This window comes from Anolis sagrei, chromosome 1 (genome assembly GCF_037176765.1).
Source record: "Anolis sagrei isolate rAnoSag1 chromosome 1, rAnoSag1.mat, whole genome shotgun sequence".
Classification (NCBI taxonomy): domain Eukaryota; kingdom Metazoa; phylum Chordata; class Lepidosauria; order Squamata; family Dactyloidae; genus Anolis; species Anolis sagrei.
Genome location: NC_090021.1, coordinates 258,291,371 through 258,308,309, shown reverse-complemented (window position 1 = coordinate 258,308,309; position 16,939 = coordinate 258,291,371). Strand labels below are relative to the sequence as shown.

Below are 16,939 nucleotides of genomic sequence, written 5' to 3'. Positions count from 1 at the left end.
AATAATGGATATATTCCCTTTGGGGAGGGTGGGTGGGTGGGTTTGGGGGAATATGAGTTTTAAAGGCAATTTTAAAGTATTTGTTGTATTGTAATTGTTATTACCACGCTATTATTTAATTGTTTTTTAACTTTTGTATTGCTCTTTCTGAACTGTTCAGTGTGGATAGATGTAAGCCGCCTTGAGTCCCCATGAGGAGAAAGCTGGGATATAAATAAAGCTAACAACAACAACAACAACAACAACAACAACAATAATATCTTCATGTATTACCCAAAGCAGTATTTCTTTAGTTAGAAGATGCTAAATGTCTGAATGTCTTGGAGCATCATAGTAGTCACACATATGTCTGCAATGAAGTACAGCAGATATTAACATTAAAGCATAAAGCTTATAAAAACAAAGTATTATTTGAAGTTACAGGCAGCTAAGGTATAAATCATGAAAAAAATCCAGACACAGCCATCAGCATAAAAAAAAACCTTTTAGGCAAAAATTTGTGTACTATACTAGATTCATATAATTACACAATTTGGAACAAGGTTGTAAAAATGCTAAACTAAAATACAAACATTATACTTCCACATAAATAAAACATTTGTGTGGCTTCCTGGATCATGCCTAGGGAACAATATAATTTTTGGATGCAAAGACTAGAGCCTTTTCGGGTTGTAGATTTAATCATTCAGAGCTAATTTAAGATACTGATATATACTATGCCCCACCTCATTGTTGAGTCAATATCTGACAAAACAAAACAAAAAAAAAAACCCCAGATGAACAAAGATATACTATAGGCTAAGATTTTGGGCACACAATATACAACGTACCTGATAATTTACATCTGGCTCAAAAATAATCTGAAATCTAAATTCAAGTATCTTTGCACTTTTTCATTACCTGATCCCCCATCCCACTTGTTTATAAAATTAATCACAGCTAGCAGGGTAGAAATCGCTGTGAGCTTCATGAATGACATCCAAGAGATGGGAAAGGATTAGTTCGCAGTTGCTGCCAGTTATAGCGCCAGGTGGCTTTTTCTGCAGTGAAGGTGTTAGCGATAATCCCATTACACTGGTACTAAATCTTGCAGACATCAAAATTATCACCAAGGTTCCTTTTCATCCCATCCTTTCCAAATGACTGGAAGTCGCTTCACCTGAAAGAAGTCAAATCCACATGCAGCTGCTGTTTTAGCAGCCAGCAGACTCTCTGAGAATGCCAATCGTGATCCAATTTCGCTGTGCTGGTGGCCCCTATTCCCTGTCCAATAATACATCTGTTAAAAAATCCTACAGCTACAAATCAAGTTTAATCCTACCAGGGACCTCATGTTGGTCTTGTCTTCCAAAAAGGCAGCAGGTTCTGCTGTCTATCTCTGCTAGTGTCTGGGGAATACCCTTTAAATCCCAGCCCTACTTAGAAGAATAAGCTAAGGATCACAAAACATGACCTTAAAAACCCCGATATGACTATATTCTGACCCAGAGGCATTCATACTAGGTGAAGATTAGAACTTTGCATAATAAGATTACACAGCAAGTGAATGATATCAAGGGACTATCCATATGCAGCCGCCTGGTTTTCTATAGACAGCCTGTGCTCTGCAATATGCAGTGCAGACGAAACAGAGCTTCAGCTTTCTAGTTGAAGTAAAATAGATTCACATAAATTAGTTGCCCATTTCCAGATTCCTAAATCCCCTATTACATCTTTTATTGACAGCTCCTGTGAGGATAGCACAATCATTATTCCTTTATTGTTGTTAGGTTCTGAAACAATGGCACTCTCTAAATGAAATGCACACAGACTGCGTGTGAAAATTAACATCTTGTTTGCTGTAATCTTCTATTACAATTGACAGTGCACATAATAAAAGCAGGAATCCATCCACAGATTTATCCTCTTCTTACATGCAAGGTTCTGTCAACAAATCATGTAAGAGAAGAATTTTAAAATGCTGCCATTTATGCAGAAACTGAATACATCAACAGGAGAAACAAGTTGTCTTTGAATGAATTAGACACCTAAGCAAATCAAAGAAATGTTTTTTCTGATTTAGTAAACAATAAATGTCACCCTATTAATTAATCATGTCTGCTATAGATAAATAGGATTATGAACTTTTTATATCTGCCACATTGTTCAAAGTAACACATATAAGAAACCAATATAAACAATTCAACTTGCTTTCATATTCATGAATTCCAACTTCATATAAATATGTTTATTACACATTATTCATGCTTCTGAGTTGTAGAATTTTTACAAGCACATTTTTATCGAATTAAACATATTAATTCAATATGTTCTATGTACAAGTTCTATGTATGTGCGATAAAAAATAAAGACCAAATAATTCGTCTTATGCGGGTTACTAAACTTTCATATTTTAGAATTCTCCAAATCTAAACATTGATTTATATATTGTTTATCTGAAATTACTCACAAAAACTAAATGCACTACAAGAGAACAAATATTAATAAAGGTTACATTCTTACTGCAAGATTTAGAGTGTTGCCAAAATCATTTCACAGATTTTGTTTTGGAAACAGAAGCAACCCCAAAATGTAAGACTCTGAAATGCAATCAGATTTCAGAACTTTTAAAACGTTTGCTAAGGCCCAAGACCTATTATCATGTACCATGAAAATAATGTATATGTTAGTATAATGTATAAGTAAAGAACATTTAAATGAAATTAGTGAACACTAACTGATAAACTCATAACTGAAGATCATTCATCTTTTTTCCCTCAGAAACTCATAATGACATGGAATTAGTCACTATATCTCAAAACAAGGACATTCTCAAACTGTAAAAGTGTAGAAAAGGGCATACAAAATGATGAATTGTTACAATGCCTGGGGCTATTCAAGACAGAAAGAAAGGAGATACAATATGCATTGTACAAGTGGATATGGTAACATTTTCCAACTTCTCTTATATTAGCAGTCAGGGGCAGCCATTGAATGTAAATGCTGGGAGACACATGACAGATAAATGGAAGTATACCATCACAATGCAGTTATACTGTGGAATTGGCAACCACAAAGCATCGTAATAGCCATCAGTTTAGAAAGTTTTAAAAGAGGACTAAACAATCTCATGTGGAATAACAGTATCAAAGGTTGAATGTAAATCATGATTAATATTACTTCCATCTTAAAGGCAACACACCTTGAACAGGAGTTGCTGGGGAGCAATGATATCATGCTCAGAAGTTTCCCAGAGACCATGAATTAGCTCTTTTATGAACAAAATACTGTACTAAAAAGGTCTTTGGTCTGATTCAGCATGGCTCCTCTTAGGTTCCTATAATGTAATCCTGTTTGCTTATTTATTTATTTATTTATTTACTTACTTACAATATTTATATTCTGCCCTTCTCACCCTGCAGGGGACTCAGGGCGGATTACAATGCACATATACATGGAAAACAGTCAATGCTACAGACATACAACATACAGACACAGAGGCAATTTAACATTCCAGCTTTCCGGCTTCATGAGGGTATGCTTGATTCCGGCCACAGGGGGAGCTGCCACTTCACCGTCCACTTGCGACACCAAGTCTTTACAAAGAATTCTGCCAATGGGACTAACTTCTTTTTTATCTTAAGCCATTTCTACCATAGTAAGCACCCATAATTTAAAATGCTTAGACCAGTGGTTTTTAAGTTGTGCTCCGTGGAGCTCTAAGGGCTCCGCGAAGCATACTGAGGGGCTCCACACTTCCCCCCAATCTTTCCCTGCTCTTTCCTGCTCCTCCCTCTCCCCCACCTCGCTCGCCACCAAAAGCCTTCCCCCTGCCTCCCTTGAAAGCCTTTTCCCCTCACCCCCCTTGCCACCAAAAGCTTCCCTCCCACTTCTCTTGCAGGCCAGAGCCTTTCCCTCTCATCTTTCTTGCTTCAAAAACCCTATTTCACTCTCACGGCTCAGGGGGTGCTTTGGTTGTGCATTTCCTGTATGGCAGAAGGGGGTTGGACTCGATGGTCTCTGTGATTGCTATTATTATTATTACTACTGCTACTACTACCACCACAACAACAACGGATGAATGGCCATCTGTTGGGGCTGCTTTGATTGTGCTTTTCCTGCATGGTAGATGGGGTTAGACTGAATGGCTCCAGGGGTCTCCCACTGAAAATACTGTTAAGTTTATGTTGGTTAAAATTGTTCTTCATTTTAAATATTCTATTGTTCTTTCTTTCTTTCTTTGCACTACAAATTAGATACATGCTGTGCATAGGAATTTGTTCATGTTTTTTTCAATTAGTTCACACAAACACCCTCCACCTATCTGCCACTGCCCCCCCCCCCCCCCCGGCTGTCAAATTTTGAAATGTAATGCTGCCCGTGTCCAAAAGTTTGCCCATGCCCGATATATTGAGATATACACACACACACACACACACACACACACACATGCTCAGTGCATAATGAGTACCTTTAAAACAAAAGAACCAATGAACGAAATCACACCAAATTTGGCAACAAAACATCTCACTACACAAGGAGTGACCATCACTCAAAAATTATAATTTTGTCATTTGGGAGTTGTAGTTGCTGGGATTTATAGTTCACCTACAATCAAAGAGCATTCTGAACTCCACCAACGATGGAATTGAACGAAACTTGGCACACAGAACTCCCATGACCACCAGAAAATACTGAAAGGGTTTGGTGGGCATTGACCGTGAATTTTGGAATTGTAGTTCACCTACATCTAGAGAGAACTTTGGACTCAAACAATGATGGATCTGGACCAAACTTGGCATGAATACTCAATATGCCCAAATATAAACACAGGTGGAGTTTGGGGAAAATAGACCTTGACATTTGGGAGTTGTAGTTACTGGGATTTATAGTTCACCTTCAATCAAAGAGTGTTCTGAACCCCACTAATGACAGAATTGGGACATACCTCCCACATAGAACCCCCATGAACAACAAAAAATGCTTAAGATCATCCAGCCCAACTCCCTTTACCAAGGCAAGAAAACGTAATCAAAGCCCTCATGACAAAAAGCCATCCAGCCATAGATATAGAGAGATATTTATGACTCACACACACACAGATATAGTATCATAGATTTGAAAGGGACCCCTAAACAAGGTCAATTCTATGTTGCATGCTCCAGAGTAGGCCAACCAGACAATCTCTACATCAACACAAGCATGAAGAAATTACATATATTAGAAACCAACACTTTCTCATTACTTTATTTTCCAGATCACCAGACTGGGCCACAGCAACACGTGGCAGGGGACAGCTTATTTATTTATTTTATATATATATATATATATATATATATATATATATATTGGTTATTAGAAACAGTTGGTTTCTAATACACACACACACACACATATATATACATATACATATATACATACATACATACATACATATATATATATACACACACACACTATACATAATGCAATATATAAACATTGCTCCACGAGAAAGTTTTGCTTCAAAAAGGTCTCTGCGACTGAAAAAGTTTAAGAACTCCTAGCTTAGACTGTGTCCCCAAATTTGTTACTGAAATACAAGTTAAATGGAAGTCCACACACCGGTGGGGGGGGGGGGGTGCACATGCACATAATAAAATACAAATGGACTCTGGGTTGGAGTCACATTATTCATGTTTGTCTAAAGTTCTGTGTTGTTCTCTTAATAAAATACACTTTTTAAGAATTCAAAATTCATACTGACCACTTCCTAACTCAACAATATGAGCTGCCTGTGAGAAATGTACAAAAATTACATCCATTTTTATATTTAATAGGTAGAGAAACAATCTAAAAAATTCTGCAGCTATAACATATGATACCATTACATTATTTTTTACATAAAATCTTTCAATCTATTGTTCCACCCACATTCTATCTGTTTGGAAGAAAGTTCTGCTGCTTTTAGTGAAACTTTTTTCTTCATTAAAAATCTGGATGCCTAGGACCAGAAGGATAAAGAATGGATTCCCAATGGAGAATTAATACTGCATTGTATTCTGTTTTGAATAACAGCAAACAAAAAAACCCCAAACGCTCTTTGCTATTGTGTTTATGTGGCAAACAACAGAAATCAACATTTTATCACATGGCTGTCTTTTACAATATTTTTGAAGAAGCAATAAAAATAGAGTTTCCCAAACATGAATAGATGAGTGCAATGATATTCAGTCTAAGTTAATCCCCAGACATCTAAATCCATGAATAAAAATTCATCAGGTTTAAATACACTGAGCCTATTAAGCAAGAACAAAAGCATATGCACAAAAGAGCTTTTAATATATTTCAAAGCCCACAAGAGCCACGGTCTCATTAAAATTATAAATTACTCAAACATGGAATGAAGATTCAAACTGCAGTGCAGCTAAGCAGATTACAGAAAACCTCGCGTTCCATATGATAACACACCATGGCCCTCCCAGATGGGGGCTTGGAACAAAAAAGGGCATCACGGCAGCTAGGGAAAACCACCTTGTGATCTCTGGTTTCTGTTCAGCAGATGACAGCCAAATAATATGTTGATTATTCTGTTTGTGCTGCTAAGCTTGTAAGAAGGCATAAAAGTGATATGATCTACTGTGAACTCAATGCTAATGTGTTGTTCCACTCATAAGTGATATACTGAACCTATCTGGAAACAATCTTTTATCTTTTACTCTCTTTTTTAAATGCATGAAATAAAATAAAAGGCAGCACAAATATTATTAAATATTAAGTTTTCAAATAAAAAGGGCCAAGGGAGCTGGGATATTCCAAACAAGCGAACTCAGTCACTGCTTTGTGAATCCAGAAGTCATCTTTTAATTGTCTTTAGCGGGCTCTGAATCAAAACATTTTTAAAGTAATTACAAGTACAACCTTCTATTCCCCCAAATTTTAATATCATGCTCCAATATCTTAGGCCTCAATTTAAAAGCTATAAACATCCTTGATTTGAATGGCCATTAAAATGTATTTATACAAACTAGAACATTTATGCAAGGGAGAAGAAGTTAGGTATCTTTATTATAAAGTACATAACGTTTTACAGCAGGACTTTTGTTCATCATATAAAGTTTTTAACCTTACAGAAACAGACAAGCTTCAATTAATTAACCAGACCTATGGAGTAGAATGGAGTTTGACTCTTTAACTATATTTGTTAAGTATGGAATCTGGTATGTCAGGAAGCCATAAAAGAAACAGGGGTAGCATTTAGGTAAATGTCATTCTAAAGAACTACTGACCTCTTCCACAGCTTTTCAAAATGTTAATGAGCCAAAGAAACAGGAATCACAGATGTTTCTTATTTTCGGTCAGCTGCACTTGATACACACAGATGCAACTTGCATCCTTTGGCTAAGACCAAGTAGACGTGGACTGTGTTTTGAACAAAAACTTGCTAAATGATATGTAAATTACTTCCTTCAAATCTTTGCTGAAACCTCACCTTTTTCAAGAAGAAATCAGAAAGACTGTCTGTCCCAACATAAAGCTGAAACAATCACATAACCTTCATCTATTTACCCTTGCCTCTATTTCTACCTCTTCCTTCTGTTTATTACACTAACAAATACTTACAATTGGGCTCACAAACCTAATAAATCATTATTTATAGTTATTTTGTGCTCATCCTTGTATTATGATCTGTTCCAGTAAGAGTTCTCTTACCAGAACAAAATTCATCCTTCACAGACTCCTACACAAAAACGCTATGATAAAAATGCTAGACACAACTAAGAGGTACAATATGACTTGGGCAAGGTTAGAAAAAAGTATTGTATGCTTTATGAGTCTTTCCAATTGAAGGCAATTTTTAATGTTCCAATAAAAACAAAATAAAATCTGTCTGTTTAGAATCTGAAATACATATCTCTCTTTATAGTCCAATATTTTTAGCATGTTTTACACAATGGAGTTGATGTTTTTCCCTTGATTTATTCAATTTTCATACTACTAATAGGAAAAGGTGGCATTAATTACACTATGTAAAAAAAAATTGAAAAAAATCTGTTCCTGGTTTGGAAATGTTATTCTTGTTTAACTGTGCAGTACTTACTTTGAAAGTAGTTGTTATACTCCAGAAACTTCATTTTTGTGGCTGCAACAAACTATGTTGAATTGGTTGAGTCTTGATGAGATGTTCATTGAAAAACTATAGCAAAATATGCTGCAGTATATCCCACAAAAACAAAAATTTTGCAGTTTAATACACTTTTTCAATGTTTTTATGATAGAACCAATTAGGAAATGATATTTATAACCCAGGAACAAAAATCATGTTACACCGTGTTATTGTTTTGCCTATTATTAATTCTGTAGTTTTTTGAAAACTAAACTTTTTGGCTATTCAATTTGAATATCTTCAGTAGAAACTGGAAATGCTACCTACTATAAACAATGGATAAATATTATCTTAACTGTCAGCAAAAATCACTTTACACCTTAGAAAGGACAATATGCATAATTAACTGTACTATCCTGTTGTAAAAATTTGTAACCCATTTTTCAAGCATGGTGAACAGCAGCCCTCTTCACTGAAATAATGGCAGATAACATGACATCAGTTGCTAGTTGAGCCATTAGTAAAGGAAAGGAAGCTGATTTGAGGAAGTGTATTATATTCAGAATGTTGTTGCGGTGTTGGTTCTAATGGATTTATTTGTAATGGAAATCTACCCCATCTTGATATATTGTTGTATTGATGTTTACTGTTTAATTAACTTGTTATGTGATTGCTTTTAAATACCCAATAACCTTGTACTTTGTATACTGAAACTGTTGCTGTTAACCGCTCTGAGTCGCCTAAGGGCTGAGAAGAGTGGTATACAAATAAAGTAAATAAATAAAGTAAATAAATAATCTTGATTTTGTTTCCATTATCAGTTATAAAAAAAGACAACCCACAAAAAACCACATTAGAATTCACTTTTAAATATTTTACTTATAATGCTATTATAAGGTAACTAGGGGCAGTGGCAGATGCTGCCCCAAGCACTTTATCTGTTGTTATTGAAGCAGTATAGTATGTTGTCGAATTTCAGAAAATTAAAAAATCTGAAATTGAGCATATTTCCTATCTGCATCACTTCACTTTGAAATATGAAATAAGTTAATTCCTTGAGCATTCCTAGTTCTTAAGAGATAGTTTGGTCTGAGAGATGACCAGATAACAAAGAACTTTCTTTAATATTCCTTATTCACATATATTCTTCCATATATTTATATGCATGATTTGTGTTTACCTTTATTCCTTTCATACCCAAAATGATTAAATATTGTTGCAGTATGCTTTTGAAAGTGCAAAAAATATTGCTAGTAGTTTGTTCAAACTTGATACTAAGATTAGCAAAGCCCATTAGAATGAAAACTAAGCTTCATAGAAATGACCTTCTACAATATTTATCAAAAGCTGACAAGTTTGTCAGTAAGTGTAACTAACAAGATTTTGTGTGCTTGTTGATTATGTACAAAGAAATGAAATAATCTTAACCAAATAGTGACCTTGTTTTAAGTTAGCTCACAATGAAATAATGTAGTCAAAAAATACAATACTGAGTATTGCCACAAATAATGCACAGTTTCCTTGCCTACCTTCAACAACAAACTTAACAAAATAACTTTTTAAGTCTGTGCCTTGTGGACTAAAGAGATAGTAGGTCAAACCCATAGTTGCCATAGCTCTATGTCAATGCCCTCACTGCAGGAGAAGATGCAGATCAAGAATAGGGCTCCACAGTCACCGATGGACCCACCGCCAGTACAGTGATCTTGGAAGACTACCTTACTCGAACAACGAGGGATCGCCTAAGTAAGTAAATAAGTACGTATATTTAATTTTTACTCATATTATCTCAGTGCTGCATTACAGTTATTACTTATTTTATTGTTTTTCACCTTTTTAACTGGATTGCAGACAGCACATAAATAATGTAGATAAGTCAAGACGGTTGATGCCCGCATCTACTGTGAAGGAAACCAACAGGTCAGAAATTAGCAGTACTATTTTAAGGCATAGATTTCCTTTCAGGATTCTATTGAAGACTCTTATATAGGCTAGTTATTATTACTGGTCACGGTGAAGCTGTAAAAACGAATTAAAGCTTGTGCAAAGCATTTTTGCATCCCTCAAACCAGGATAACTCTGATTCCAATTTAAAGTATGATCCAAGATGAAAAATTAGATTTAATGCAAGTCATATGACCAATTCCTTAGTGAAGACGCCTGATCTCTCCTTATTTGTTCTTCTATCTCTTCTATTCTGCAACCATTAGTTCCTTCTTCAAGTATTATAGTAATACTGGTTCTTTGCAAGAGACAGTCTTGTGTGTAGATTTCACAATGCAGTTTTCTTAAAAACAGTCCTGAGGTTGCTTCACACTACATAATTACAACTCTTTATGCTAGTGAGATATTAGGGTTCAGCAACAAATCCCAGAATTCCATAGGATGAAATCATAGCAGGTAAAGTGGTATCAATGTTATAAGTAAGACTCTCCCTTATTTCAAGAAGCAACATGCCTTTAAACTTGCAACAGAGGCACTACAGGAGCTATACCACATGGCAAGTAGCTTTTCTAAACAGCAGAATGAATAGCTAATCCGATTTAGCTCTATGAAAAATTAACCAGCACAATTCAATGGTATCACATTCTGGAACTTATGAGAGATAAGGCTTTTGCATTTACAGGGCATATGCCACTAAGAAGATTATTCAAAACAGGAATGTAACTGATGGCAGTACAGGTTTCTCTTCCTAATTATCTACCTCTCTTCTCCAGCAATAGGATATTAATAAAAGTACTCAAAAATAAATAAAAAAGCAGTAAACAAATACGTATGTTAGAAGTTATAGGAGATATATAACACATACACCTTAGATAGACTCATTCATAGATTTTAAAAAATTATTATTATCTCCAACGTGTATTTCTTGACTGAGACACAATTATTATTGTAATTATATAATTATGTAATTGGGTAATAATGACAGCTCTGACCAGAGCTCATACACCAGAAAATTAAAAAACTCATTATCCTATATATTAATTTATAAGTCCAGAAATTTTAGTTAAAAGTTTGACTCAATAAACCTAGGCTGACTTAGCCAAGAGTACTGTAATATAACTCTTTATTTTTTTAAAAATCGCTTCTTTGAGTAGAGTGAAGAATGGGAGCTTAGTCTATCCCAACACAACCTAAAGGAAGCACTGTCCCCTGTACTCTCTCTGCCTTGGCACCGCTCCTGGCCTTTTTGAATTTCTGACAGGAGAAATGGCAGTAGTGGCTAAGAGCAACTGGGCCCCTGAGGCAGCATTGGTGCTTTCCTCTCTCCACAGAATGACCCTTGACTTATCCACAGGTCATATCAAAATCCAACATTTTTGCACTAAAATCTGCCCTCGACTAAAACATGAAATCAATTTAAACATAAGTATACATGGCAGTATAAAGTTTTAGCCTTATAAACATATTGATATAGTAGATATAAGTTGGGACTTTTGAATCCTTCATGTTAGTGACAGTATGTGAATGTGTGATTTACACTATATGAAAAAGAAACTCTCTGCTCAAGTTATAAAATGGCTTTGATCTACTTTGGTTTACACTGGCCCAAATACATTAACATTTCATAGAAGTTTATGTTGTGGATTGATTTTTCTGACTCCCAAACTCCACAATTAACTCACTAAACAGTTTAAAACTAGGTTTGCTCTTAAGTTGAATTTGTATGTAAATTGGAACAAGTACATTTTTAATTGTACCTCTAGGCGCGCATATATATATTATATATATATATATAGCACAAGCTTTGGATAGTATAGGATAGTTAACACCCCTGTGGTGTTTGTTTTCCTGTCTGTGCCCCTATTCAGAAGATTTTTCCTCATTTTATGCCCCTATGATAACTGGATTTTGAAAAATGTGGCTTATTATGGAAACAAGGATTGGTGAAAAAGATTCAGAGGACACACCTTTTCCACATGGTAACTCTTTCAGGAATGAATTTCCCTTCCCAGGAGTAGATTTCTCTCACTTCCTGTTGTCTCACTCCCATTTTAACTCCTGTTGTAAGTCGGATGTTTGTAATTCAGAGACTGCCTGTATATACTTAACACAGTTTACAAACTGATTTTGAATCAAAACATGTGTTTATTTTTAAGGTGATATATTAGAAGGAATTACAGATACATGTTCTTGTGGAATATTAAATTCTAAAGAACACCATAAGTACATGAAACCGATACACTCAGTTCCAACCGTATGCTTTTATAGTTGCTTCCATGCAGACCTAGGCTACAAGGACATAATTTGCAATAGGACAGTTTTGGACACAGAAAGGATACTTCTTTCCTAGCTGCTATCCTACCATCAATTGAGGTGTAAGGAAAACATGCATACAGAACTTGGGCAGATATGTAGGGAGAGCATTCCAGAAGAGAAATCATGATTTTTGAAATTCTGAGGGATAGATGCCGAATCATTTATTTGGGTCTCTCTCCTTCTGTTGTCAGTTAAGTTTACATTGCCTGTGAATTATGATAGTTCCTTCCATGAGTAAGTGCAAAGGCAGCTGTCCCAAACCAAGATCTAGAGAACCTATAGGGTAGAAATTGAGAGTAAAAGACTAATCGACTTCCTGTCCAAAACTTCTCCACTAAAAACATACTCTCAGAATCCTAATTTGCAAAGGGAAATGAATTGTGACTCTTTAAAGCAAGGGTGTGTTCCCCATCTTGCTCTGCCCACCAAATCCACATTTCCTCAATGTTTCCAAACCTTTTCTCCTACTCAAAAGCCACCAACAAGTAAATTGGTACACACCTGGAGGCTTCCAAAAAAAGGAACTGGCATAAAACAGCCCCACCACAGAGAAGCCAAGTAGGAAGAGGCAGATAGCCAATAAACAAATCAGATTTATCAAACCATTGGCAGACCTCCTTCCATGGCAGATGGATTGCACAATTTAGGTCACAAGCTGTGGCTTTCATGTAAAAACATAGTAGATTAACTTGTACTGACTTTTATGTACTTTTTCAATAAATTTAAAGTTTCACAGACTTGATTTTCACTCCTTATCACTAAAACACGAATGATACTTATTAAAAACCATGTTGAATAAAAAGTCAATAACATTATTACAGTTTCAGATTATTTGTCCTTTGTGTTATCAATTTCTCCAACTAGAGACCCCCAAATGTATCAAGCGGCATCATTTTCCTTTATGGAGGAATGATTGTATGACTTCAGGCTCTTAAACAAGGAGATGAGGACAAAGATCCTATGTGGAGCTCAGGAAATGCAAAGTTCCACCATTGTGTTTTTGTGTAGGTCCCATGGAAGCAATAGGGCAAAAAGGAGTTGAGTGGGTGGCAGTACAATTGAGTTTTCCTACATCCCTGCATAACATATATCCAACCTGGGATGGTGATGAAATTGTTTCTTGTACTAGATATCACCCTGTGCAATTTCTAAAAAAGAAATTATGTTGGTCAATGAGGATTATGCTAAATGGTAGAAGCAGCCACAGGCCACATAACAATAACCTGTGGGCTACATTCAACCTGTGAATTTGAATTCCCCCATCGCTGTTTCAGATAGATCACTACCACGAATTCAGGCTTATGTTCATCACAGTTATTTGAGGGAAAACATAGAAAATTAGATTGCAGTTCTGCAAGTAAATCGACACTTGCTTATGTTTTCCCTAGACTTCCTCAAAATGGCTTTATCTTGATGATTCAGCTCTAGCCCACATGATTAGTAGATAGGGATTGTGAGAGTTATTAGATCTTTCCAGTTCATGCATTGGTAAATCTGGACAAGTAATTCTAAAATCCATGTCCCCACATGTGGTTAGATTACAACTGTCATAATTTCTTACTGGTCACCCTACCTAGGACCTCTGGAACCCAACTTTAGAAATCACTGATCTAGACAAAAGCTTTCCATATCCAAAGCTGCCTGATGCATCACAAGCATGGAAAAAGAGATGAACTGTGTACCTGTCATGAGAAGCCACATATACATACTCAAAAAATATACTCAGTCATTCACTCCAAAAATATACTTAGTCATTTCTCACACAATCAACAATCATATTATGTTACCCAGAAAGAAGAAAATAGTACACAGTATTACAAATGTATATTCTATTATATATGCATATGATGAAAAGGACTGTAACATAAAAAGTCATTTTTTTTCTATATGGAAAAAATACTGCATGTAAGATCCCATAACATGATGCTGTAAATAACTAATTGCAATACATATGGCTTTTAGTTTTGCCCATTTTAAGCATACACAGTGCTTTTCAGGAGTATTAATCTAGGATGTATAAAAAGAGAAGGTGCAGATAAAACCAATGTTACATGCAAATGAAGTGTGTACAAATATGGCACCAATGGAAACTAAGTGTAAGCAAAATGCTGTAATGTTGAAACAATAAAAATATTGTTTTAAAAAGAAGTATTCATCTACTCTACCTTTAAGGTTTCTGCATTTTTTGTGTTGCAGGCCTGGAACTGAAATGGCTTTACAGTTTTCAGATTTCTAGAGTTAAGCCTCTATTATGCACCTGGGTTCTGCAATTTTCGTCCATTCGTCTTGACAATTTTTTTCTATCTCTGCGATGCTGGATGGTGATTGTTAGTGAACAGCAACTTTCAAATCTTGCCACAGATCCTGAGATGGATTCAGGTCTGGCATTTGAAAGGGCCATTCAGATTCTTGTTTAAATAACTCCAGGGTTACTCTGGCTATGTTTCATTGTCCTGTTGGAAGATGAACCTTTACCCCAGTATCATGCTCCTTGTATAACCTTGCGGATTATCTGTGTAATAGTTTTCCATGGAAAAGCTACAATCAGTCTCCTGGACTAAAGCCCGTCTTACCTAGCCACTTAACTGAGTAGACGGTTTGCAGTTAAAGCTTTCCTTTTTGTAATAATGGCTGTAAGAGTGCTTCATAGCTTAGGATATATGTTTATAAACCAACTTTATTTGGTTTTTCTGATTTTATTGAGGTGTTGTTCAAACAACTCCTTAGCCATCACGATACCATTTGCGTACATACTCCCTCCAACAAACTCTGGGACCTTCCAAAAACAGATGGACTTAAACAGATGGCCCTGCTCTCGGTCTGCCTTCTTCACAAGCATGTTTGGCAGGGATGAGGAACAGGGCCTTTTCGGTGATGGCCCCCCCATTTATGGAATGCTCTCCCTAGCGAAATTAGGTTTGCTCCATCCCTCCTCTCTTTTAGAAAGAAGCTCAAAACATGGTTTTGGGTCCAGGCATTTGGACAGTAGGTTTGGCAGTAATCATAAAGTTTGAATTCTGACTATGACAGGCTTTGGACTGGGCTGACAGTCGCTAAATCAGACTTGGATTCGGCTATATGATTAATAATAATGTTTTAAATGTATTTTAATCTAATGTTTTATCCTTTGCATAATGTTGTTTGTAATGTGTTTTTGTATGTTGTCAGCATCGAATTGCTGCCATTGTAAGCCGCCCTGATTCCACCTTGGGGGGGGGGGGGGGTTGAGAAGGATGGGATAGAAATGTTGGAAATAAATAATAAATAATAACTAACATGAGACCAGTGACACTGGGATTGCAAAATGGTGGACTCCGTCCAACAACTTAAATGATTTCTGGAGGCAGCAGTTACCCAAGAGCATCTTTAGCCATGTCACAAAATGGGACTGAATATTCATGCAACCTATAAGTGTCAGTTCATTTTTATTTACTTCTGTGCCATAGTAAGATTATGGTGCAACTTTACAGTGTTGAATATATATTGTATATCACATAACAACAATGCTGTGAAACCACTCCAATTCTTGGTTATAAAAGTGGAGGAAAGTTTGACGGATACAATGAACTGTTCAAAAAACAAATAAATGGAAAAGAGAGTAAATTAAGCCTCTCCCTAGAAGCCTCAAATTATCAAACTGAGGCTATCATGCTTTGGCCACAACACATGGCTATATGGCCCATTAGAAAAGAGAATGTTTGAGAAAGGCCCCATCTACACTGACCATTTAATACAGTTCGAAATAAGCTTCAAACTGAGGGGGCTACACAACGGACTCCCACAAAAACACACAAAAGAAAGCCCTTAATGTGCATCAGTGCTCTGCGGTTTGTGTCATCACTATCTGGCCTCAAACTGGTTCCAGGATTTCCTATGTAATCATCTACACAGCAAAACCACTATAATCAAAACCACTTTGAAACTGACTTAAGTAATCAGACTGAATAACAGATGGGTAGGCTAAATCAAAGAGGCCACAGCCTTGAGTTCACAGGACCTGAGAAGTGCTGTTGATAACAAGATGTCTTAGAGATTTCAACAACCATACAACAAATCTGAAAAAGAGGATAAATACTTCTGTGAAGTACCATGGAAAACACTAACTTTTATTCTAAAACTGATGACATTCTGTGTTTGCATGAATTCAGCAACAAACATTTATTTATTTATTTATTTATTTATTTGGTTTACTTTTACCCCGCCCTTCTCACCCCGAGGGGGATTCAGGGCGGCTTACATATCCAAGGCACAATTCGATGCCCATGGATTAAGTATTCTAGAAATGTCCACATTTCTACCAGTATGTTGAATTCACGAAAACTGGTAGGAAAATGTTCTCTTATTGCTGACATTAGATATGACTCCATAACTGCTCAGACAAAAATCAAAACTAAATGATGGGGATCAAAGGTAACACATATCTCACAAGCAATAGAGACCTCTTCAAATTGCTCCAAAAGGCCAGTCATGAGAGTTCAGTGGCACCCCCCCCCCCCCCCATAGAAGGAAACAGCCCTTCCATGCCCATACCCAGTTTGCAGTAAAGAAACATTGGGAACCAATGTGTTTGACAGAATGCTGTGCAGGCCTCCTCAACCTGAAGCCCTCCAGATG

General features: G+C 36.1%; 1 protein-coding gene across 6 annotated transcripts in view; it reads right to left on the bottom strand.

The window, feature by feature from the left end:
- Positions 1 to 16,939, bottom strand: part of IMMP1L (inner mitochondrial membrane peptidase subunit 1) — a 43,754-nt gene that overhangs the window by 25,346 nt on the left and 1,469 nt on the right. The window contains exon 2 of one of the 6 annotated variants that reach the window (XM_067462694.1): positions 12,532 to 12,601. The exons of 2 other annotated variants lie outside the window; for them this stretch is intronic. Coding sequence is in view for 2 of the 4 variants with exons in the window: in XM_067462691.1 (XP_067318792.1) it covers positions 9,898 to 9,963 (66 nt within the window). In the remaining 2 variants the exon portion in view is untranslated. Of the gene's footprint in view, positions 1 to 273; positions 335 to 900; positions 1,077 to 9,897; positions 9,975 to 12,531; positions 12,602 to 16,939 lie in introns of those variants that run through there. 3 more of the 6 variants (XM_067462691.1, XM_067462692.1, XM_060766315.2) reach the window with 3 other exon arrangements.